Source organism: Alligator sinensis, unplaced genomic scaffold, assembly GCF_000455745.1.
Source record: "Alligator sinensis unplaced genomic scaffold, ASM45574v1 scaffold350_1, whole genome shotgun sequence".
Classification (NCBI taxonomy): Eukaryota; Metazoa; Chordata; order Crocodylia; family Alligatoridae; genus Alligator; species Alligator sinensis.
In genome coordinates, this window is record NW_005843047.1 from 292117 (window position 1) to 300771 (window position 8655).

General features: G+C 46.9%; 1 protein-coding gene across 1 annotated transcript in view; it reads left to right on the forward strand.

The window, feature by feature from the left end:
- Position 1: 1 nt before the first annotated feature.
- The window catches only part of ZNF704 (zinc finger protein 704), a gene marked incomplete at both ends in the record, with an annotated part of 143351 nt that continues 134697 nt past the window's right edge, over positions 2–8655 (forward strand). The window contains one exon of the mRNA XM_006036976.1: positions 2–198. Coding sequence (XP_006037038.1) covers positions 2–198 — 197 coding nt within the window. The remainder of the gene's footprint in view (positions 199–8655) is intronic.

The following is an 8655-nucleotide window of genomic DNA, read 5'->3' on the forward strand; positions in this document are numbered from 1 at the left end:
TGTAAAAAGTGACAACAGTCAAAAATTGCCAGACCAACATTTTCTCCTGTTGGCTATGAAGGAGGAAGATATAATAACAGCAGACACCAAAAAAACAAACAGAGTTCACGAGCATGAAAAAGAAAACACCCGTTCTGTCTGTCTTCTTGAACAGAAACGCAAGGTTGTTTCTTCAAATATTGATGTGCCTCCAGCAAGGTAAGAAAAGACTTTTAAAAGCACATTTTGGGTTATATTTTAATGGAAGAGAGATGGCAGATTTGATAACTGGTACTCTTGACCTGATAAGACTAAGATTCATTCTTCAGTGGTCCAATCTAAAGCACAGCATGTGTTCTGCTGACAGATCTGTTTAGAGAACTGAAACTGCCAGTAATGGAAACTGAAAGCATTTGAAATGTAAAAGTCCATGTTACTTCTGTTCCTTATGTTATTTCATGTGCTATGTACTGTGTGCTGAGTTCCAGTCCATTGAGTTGCAGTGAACTCTCAAAGTGATGACTAAAAACAAAACAGCATGGAGTAGCAGAGTGCATCTACACGAGATGCTATGGTGCACTAGCTTATTGCTATTGCACATTTGCATTGGTGGGCACTAGCTGTGACATGAAGCTACTGCGCAGTAGTAACAAGCTACTGTGCAGTAGTGTCTGGAAAAAAATGCAGGATCGCTACTGTTTAGTAACACTAGTTACAGCGCAGTCATTTAATACTTGGTTATGCAAGTACTAAATGACTGCGCAGCCACAACTGTGCAGTCTGCTGCTCATGTAGACGCAGCCACCGTGAATAAAGGGGAGAGAGAAATGCAGGTATCATGGGTATCAACAGGGAGTTGAACGTAGCGATGAAGAAATTCATGGAGATTATATAGAGATTATGTTAGGTTTTACTTCTAGCCCTTAATATGGTGTGGAGGCTGAGGACTCTAGAAAGCAATTTCACCCTTTCCAGTAGGAGACTATTTCCTTTAGGGCTAGGGACAGACATTCAAAAAGCTTGAGTCTGAATGTTTGTAGGTTAGTCTAACCTGACTAGGCTGAACTGGTTGGAAACTGGACAGACATTCTCTCCGGACTGAGGAAATTCAGGCACATGCCTGCAGTAGCTCAGGCTAGAAGCCAGGGGATGCTAGAGCAGCTCTCCCTTTCCTTCTGCAGGGCGCTGAGCTGAGGGGGGGTGTGACCAGGCTTTGGAAGGACTCTCTCATTAGGGATGTCTGCCTGCATGGTCCCAGGCTTTTCCCTGCTGGCTGCTCAAGGGGTGGGAGTGTTGTCAGCCCTTAGCCCTGGGCTACCACTCTGAGGCAAGGGTTATGTGCAATGCATGCATCTGTTGATGATACAGAGCTTTTCAATCTGCCTCCATATGCTTTGTCATACTGCTTGCAACAAATTGACAGGCAAGCAAGCCAGCTGGGAGCTGATAAGAGTCTTTATCACCTGATTACCAAAACAATGGCCTCGCTCCGTTAGTTCAAACTTCTTAAACAGCTTACCAGCTGATCTGTTGATTAGCTACAAAAGCCCTGTTCTGTCTGTGTGCATGTCCCAGTGAAATTAGAGAGAGAAACACACACAGACACCTCTAAGCATTAGCTAGTTTACAGGTCACTGGGGCTGGGGTCCGTGCTGTGGGAGATGGGAGGGAGGGGGGATTTCCTGTTTGAGTAGCAAGGGGGGATAGAGCACAAGGAACCCAGCAGATCCTGCTGTGCCTGCAAATCTCTGTCGGAGCTGCAAATCTCAGCCAGAGAGCAGAGGGGAGGGGCCAGCCCTGCTGTGGAGCAGGGAGCCCTGCCCAGCCCATAGAGCATGCCAGGATGCTGGGGGCCTGATTTAACTTAAATCAGCAAGGGGTCTGGGACAGATTGTATAAACTGGTTTGATCCAAATCAGTTAAGTCTGATACTACATTCAACCAGGTTTATCTCAAACTGGTTTCAGCCACTTTCAAACTGGTTTATGTCCACAGAACATCTGTTCTGTTGTGGATTTAAACCAGTTTCTGGTCACTTAAACTGGTTTATGTGTAATGTCTGTATCTAGCCTTATTGTCTGGACTACTAGATGTGTTGCCTGAGAAATAAATGAGGCTCATTCCACCACCTTTCCCACTATCTTCACTCCTCTTGTCCCCCACCATCATGCAACATCACTGCAGTACAGAGGATATTCAAGAGACCATGTAAAGCAATATTCTCCATTATACCCTAATATAGCCCACTGAATAGACCACATGCGAGAGTGTGTGTGCTCACAAAAGCAAGCAAGGGGAATAAAAACGAATTGTAAATTTTGCTACACCTGCCCTTACCCTATGATTTTACATGCACGTAAGTGCTGGCAATTTTAGTGTTCTTATTAAGCAACCACACTTCTGGTTAAATTGCTCATGGATGATATTACAGAAGATTCATTTGTATATTTTCTGAAGTTTAATGGAATAACAGCTGGAGGTAAGAATTCCATGCTGGCTGGCTACAGTAAGATGACTGTTTTGTGTTCTTGGATAACCTCTCATGGTGTTTGACATTTTCTTTAGTTTATTTTGTTTTATTTATCATTTCATTTGATATTTGTGGCCATCAGGTTTTCAGCAAAAGCTTTGTGAAATGTATGCATGGCAAAATCATCTGCTTGTAATATTCAGTGGAATGCTTTCTAGCATGTTAGAAGGGAAATTAAACAAGCAAACAAGTGCTGTCTTTGATCCATTTTAAGGATCTAGAAGTGCTAAAAAATATGGTGGGTTGAGCTGCAGAGCTGAAAATGGATCTTTAGTACTTCTGAGTATGAAGGCATTAGTATTGCTAATTTTGATCTGACATGGGTTATTGAAGCCCCTGAAGTTCAGGAAGGTTCAGACTAGAGACTTTGTTTCAGGTTCACCTTTCAATGTTTTTAATGAATATCGTAGGAGATTTCATAGATTTCATAGACATTAGGACTGGAAGGGACCTCAGAAGATCATCGAGTCTAGCCCCCTGCCCAAAGGGCAGGAAGTCAGCTGGGGTCATAGGATCCCATCAAGATAAGCATCCAATTTTCTCTTGAAGGTGTTCAGTGTAGGTGGTTGTACCACCTCTGATGGCAGGCTATTCCAGACCTTGGGGGCTCAGACAGTAAAGAAATTCTTCCTTATGTCCAGCCTGAAACGGTCTTGCAGTAGTTTGGAACCGTTCAACCTTGTCATCCCTTGGGGCACTCTGGTGAACAAACGTTCCCCCATATACTGGTGGTCACCCCTGATAAACTTATAGGTGGCCATCAGATCACTCCTGAGCCTGTGCTTTTCCAGGCTAGAGAGCCCCGTAGCTCTCAGCCTGTCGTCATACGGTCTGTTTTCCTGACCTCTGATCATGCGCGTGGCTCTTCTCTGGACTCTCTCAAGCTTCTCCGCATCCTTTTTGAATTGTGGAGCCCAAACCTGGATGCAATACTCCAGCTGCGGCCTCACCAAGGCCGAGTACTAGGGGAGAATGACATCCCGGGATTTGCTTAAGAAGCATCTATGGATGCATGCTGGCGTTTTGGTCGCTTTACTAGCTGCAGCATCATATTGCAGGCTCATGTTCATCTTGTGGTCAATGATAACCTCCAAGTATCTTTCTTCTGTAGTGCTAGCCAATGTAGCACTGCCGAATAAGAATGCTGCAGGTTTTTCCTCCCAAGGTGGCGAACCTTGCATTTTTCAGTGTTAAACACCATCAGGTTCTCGTCCGCCCATTTGCTGAGCCTGTCCAGGTCAGCCTGGATCGCCCTCCTGTCTTCTGGTGTGGATGCTTTGCCCCAAAGTTTGGTGTCATCGGCGAACTTGGCCAGTCCGCTTCTGACTCCAATGTCCACATCATTAATGAAGATGTTGAACAATATGGGTCCAAGGACAGAGCCTTGGGGGACCCCACTGGTCACAGGACACCATGATGAGTGACTTCCATCAATTACTACCCTCTGGGTACGACCACGGAGCCAATTTTCCAGCAGTGGATCATGGTGGACCCAAGGCGACAATTGGCCAGTTTCACCAAGAGGTGATCATGGGATACCAGATCGAAGGCTTTTTTGAAGTCAAGATATATGACATCAATCTCTTCTCCCTTGTCCAGGTGATAGGTCACCTGGTCGTAGAAGGAAATGAGATTGGTCAAGTAAGACCTACCCACAACAAACTCGTGCTGGCTATCCCTCAGGATGTTGGCATCATCCAGTCCATTAAGGATGGCCTCTTTAATAAACTTTTCTAAGACCTTCCCAGGGATAGAGGTTAGGCTGATGGGCCTATAGTCTGCCAGATCCACTTTCCTTCCTTTCATGAAGATAGTCACCACATTGGCCTTCTTCCAGTCTTCAGGCACTACACCAGAGCGCCAGGAGTTCTCAAAGATCCGTGCCACAGGCTGGGCTATGATGCTCACCAGCTCCTTGAGTACCCTGGGGTGTAGATTGTCAGGGCCAGCTGACTTGAAGATATCCAGCCTCTCAAGGTATTCCTTCATGAGGTCAGCATTGATGGAGGGCAGGGGATCTCCCTCACCTGGACCTCCCTGTCCCATAGTGGGCATGGGCGTCCCATGGGACTGATGAAAAACCGACACAAAGTACCCATTTAATAGGTTGGCTTTTTCCTGTGCGTCAGTTGTGAGTTGTCCTACCTGGTTTAGCAGGGGTCCAACGTTGCCCTTGCTTTTCCTCCGGCTCCCCACATATCTGAAAAAGGACTTTTTATTGTCCTTGATACTCGAAGTTAGTTGGAGTTCAGAGATGTACTTTTACTGTTCACTATCTACTTAATTCAAGGTGAACTCTGCACAGATTAGAATAAACAAACAGTACCCAGCAGAAATATTAGCCTACTCTTTTTGAAGATGAAAAAATTGAGGCCCAGAATGTAAGTGCCTTTGCAGGAAGTCTGTCTGTGGCTAGGGACAAACATTCAAAAATCTGGAGCCTAAATTGATTCAGTCTTTGCAGGTTAGTCTAACCTGCCTAGATTGAACTGATTTGCAACTGAATAGACATTCCCTTTTCACTCAGGAAATGCAAGCACTTGTCTGCACTGGCTTATGCCAGAAGTTGGGGGGTGCTAGAGCAACCCTTGGCTGCATGGAAGCTGTGCAGGGGTGGGGAAAAGGGGGAGGCATGGCCAGCCCTGGCAATAGCCTCAAGTTAACTGGCCAGGGAGTGGGTTTAATTCCCCCCCTTCCTGTCCCATCAGAGCAGGCTTGAGCCAGGGTCCTCCTGGCACTCCTCCCTCGCTGCTCCAGTGGTAGGGGCAGGGGTGTGGCCAGAGGCCGGCTGGCCTGGCTCCCCGAGGCAGAGGGGGCAGGGAGGGGGTTTATTTCCCCCTCTTCCCACCTCTGTCCTTGGGGGACCGCAACTGGGGTCTGCCAGCCCCAACTGCTGCCGACACCCACTCCATGCACAGGACGAGTGGTGAAATAAGTTCCTTCCCTGGCCCTTCTCCCAGATGCCAGAGTGAGGGGGAAATAACCCCCTCCCTGCCCCCTTGCCTAAGGGGGCCATGCTGGCCAGCCTCTGTCCCTGCCACCACCCCTGCCGCTGGAGCAGCGAGGGAGCAGGGATGGTGATGGGGGCAGCAGCCCCTCTTATGGTTTCCCAGGGAGTGTAAGCCTCTTCCCAGTGATGGGGGCTGTGCTGCGGGCAGGAGTGAGGAATTCAGAGTTGCTGTAGATTGCATGGGGTGAGTGGAGGTACCAGGGCTTGGAGGGGTGGTCATAGTCCCCCAAATCCCCCTAGCACTGCTGCCACTCACTCTGTGCAGTCTGTGGCAGCTCTGACCCCCCTGCCCTGCCTCGCTTCATTCCCACCTGCAGTACAGCCTCCCCTTCCCCTGCCAGGAAGAGGCTTACGCTGCCCAGGAAACCATCTGATGTCTGCATCACGGTCCCTGCCCCCTCACTGCTCCACTGGCAGGGGCAGGGGCATGGACAGAGGCTAGCTGACAGGCCGCCTTAGGTGAGGGGGCAGGAAGGGACTTATTTCCCCCCTCCCTCAGGCATCTGGTGGAGGGGGTAGGGAGGCAGCTTATTCCACCACTTGCCCTGTGCAGGATGTAATCGGTGATGGCAGTCAGGGCAGGTAGAAGACCCGAGCTGTGGTCCCCAGGGGGCACAGGAGGTAGAGGGGGGAATAAACCCCACCTCTGCACCCTTTGCCTCGGGGCCATGCCGGCTGGCCTCTGTCTGCTGGAGCAGCAAGAGGGGAGTGCCAGGTAGACCCCAGCTTGGGTCCATGTCAGTTCAATTCCTCCCTGGCCAGTTCACTTGAGGCTACCTTTGGGGCTGCCCACACCTCCGCCAGTGGAGCAGTGAGTGGAGAAATGCCTGGCAAGTCTGTGCTAGTGGTACAGGGGAGGGAGCGGGAAATAAATCTCTTCCCTGCATTCTTCACCTTAGGGGTGGCTGGCTTCTGCAGACTCCCTCACCCCTGCCTGTCCCTGCTCTGGCTAGGGAGCAGGGGGTGGGGCCCACACAGCCCCACCCAGGGCTGCAGAGTATGCTGGGATGCTGGGGGACTCTGGATTAACTTAAACCAGGAAGTGGTCTGTGACAGAAGTTCCATAAACCAGTTTGATCTCAGTCAGTTAAGTATGATACTATATTCAACCAGGTTCATCTCAAACCAGTTTTGGCCATTTTGAAACTGGTTTATGTGCACTGAACCTATATGTTCTGTTACAGGTTTAAATCAGTTTCAGATCACTTAACCTGGTTTGTGTAACTTCCGTCCCTAGCTCCCAAGGAATAGAACTCTCGCATGCCAACAAAATGTACCTTCATCTCTGCAAAACCATCCTTCTTCTAAGGGCTGGGCTTTCCCCAAGAAGAGGGAAAAGAGAATTAATTTTAGTATAAATGAATTTACAAGTACTTCAGTAAAATTAATGACTATGGGAATTACATTTGTTTTAGGCGTGATTTGAGCTCAAGTGAGGTTTTGCATCTATGGGCAGAGGATAAAATGATTAGCTTTTGTACAGCCATGAAAAGTGTTCTTATTTCCATAGGTTGTCTTGTAAAATAATTTTATTGCTGATACATTTCATGGTGTAAGCAAGTAAATGATCATTATGCTTATTATAGTGTGTTTTATGAGTATCCTGGTGGTGAAAGGTATTACCTTTTCCAGTTTTGAGGCAAGTTGTAATGGTATATGGGGTCTGATTATCTTCTACACTTTGGGCCTGTGGGCCTACTCCTCCATAATACTTAGGAAACTGTGTGAGGTTGTGTTTCAGGAAGAGATCTTGCTTCTTTTCCTCCCCAGCAAATAGTCTGGGAGTTTGGACTCCAAAGGCAGTGTGACTAATATTTCTACACTTTTGAGAGCTGTGAAGTCTATCTTTTTACCAGGCCCTTTCCACTGGCCTTTCCACTGTTTCCTTTGCATTATATGCAAATAAGGGAATGGAGCAGTTTCCCAGGACTGCCTAAATTTGATGGGTCCTGTGTCTGTTACCTATGACTGGTTTAAAACTTTCTGCTCAGTAATCTACTGTGGGCAGGTTGCTGACAAATTAAATACTTGTTTGTTCTAAGGATGGTACACATGTTAAGAAAATGGATGAGGATTGTAGTAATCTGTTTAGTCCCTTTTTTGCTTATATAAGGCACTATCTGCTTAATTCAAGATGAACAGTGTGTATAGATTAGAAAAATAAACAAAAACTTTCATACCCCTGTCTGTGAGGACTTGAGACAATCTTAACTTGGAAGAAAAATGCTCCATAAAAGCAGTTTGTTTGTTTTATAATTGTAGTAGTGATCCAGATCTTGTTCCCTTTGTTTCTGGCACAAAATAAACAATGAAATGAAACTGTACAATGGTACACTGGACAAGCAATGAGGTACAAAAGATGAGAGATTTTGGGCACATCTACATGTGGGCATTTACTGTGCAGTAACCTAAATTACTGTGCAGTAGAGGCACACATCTACATATGCACGCCCATACTGGGCAGTAAATATGGTGACTTATGCTGACTTTAGCATAAATTTGATACCTGCATCATGCAGGTATCAAATTTACATCCAAGTAGTTACTGCACTGTAAAGCACATGTAGACGTCTTACTGTGCAGTAACACTGTATGTGTGGAGTGAGTTGGGACTAACTTGAGTCCCAAGTCAGACCACACACAATGTTAATGCACTTTAATGCCTGCATGTGTAGATGCCGGCTTATTCCCACTTACTACTCAGTAATTTACTGCTCAGTAAATTTAAGCCAGCGTAAATGCATATGTAGAGAGACCCTTTGAGATACAATAATAATAGTAAAGAATCCATTGTTAGAACCAGCATGCTAATGTCTTCACGGTCATCACAGGTTAGACAGGACAGGACAGGTTGGACAAGTGGGCAGAAAACAACAGAATGCAGTTCAACAAGGAGAAATGCAAAGTGCTGCACCTAGGGAGGAAAAATGTCCAGCACACCTACAGCCTAGGGAATGACCTGCTGGGTGGCACGGAAGTGGAAAGGGATCTTGGAGTCCTAGTGGACTTGAAGATGAACATGAGTCGGCAGTGTGACGAAGCCATCAGAAAAGCCAATGGCACTTTATCGTGCATCAGCAGATGCATGACGAATAGATCCAAAGAGGTGATACTTCCCCTGTATCGGGCACTGGTC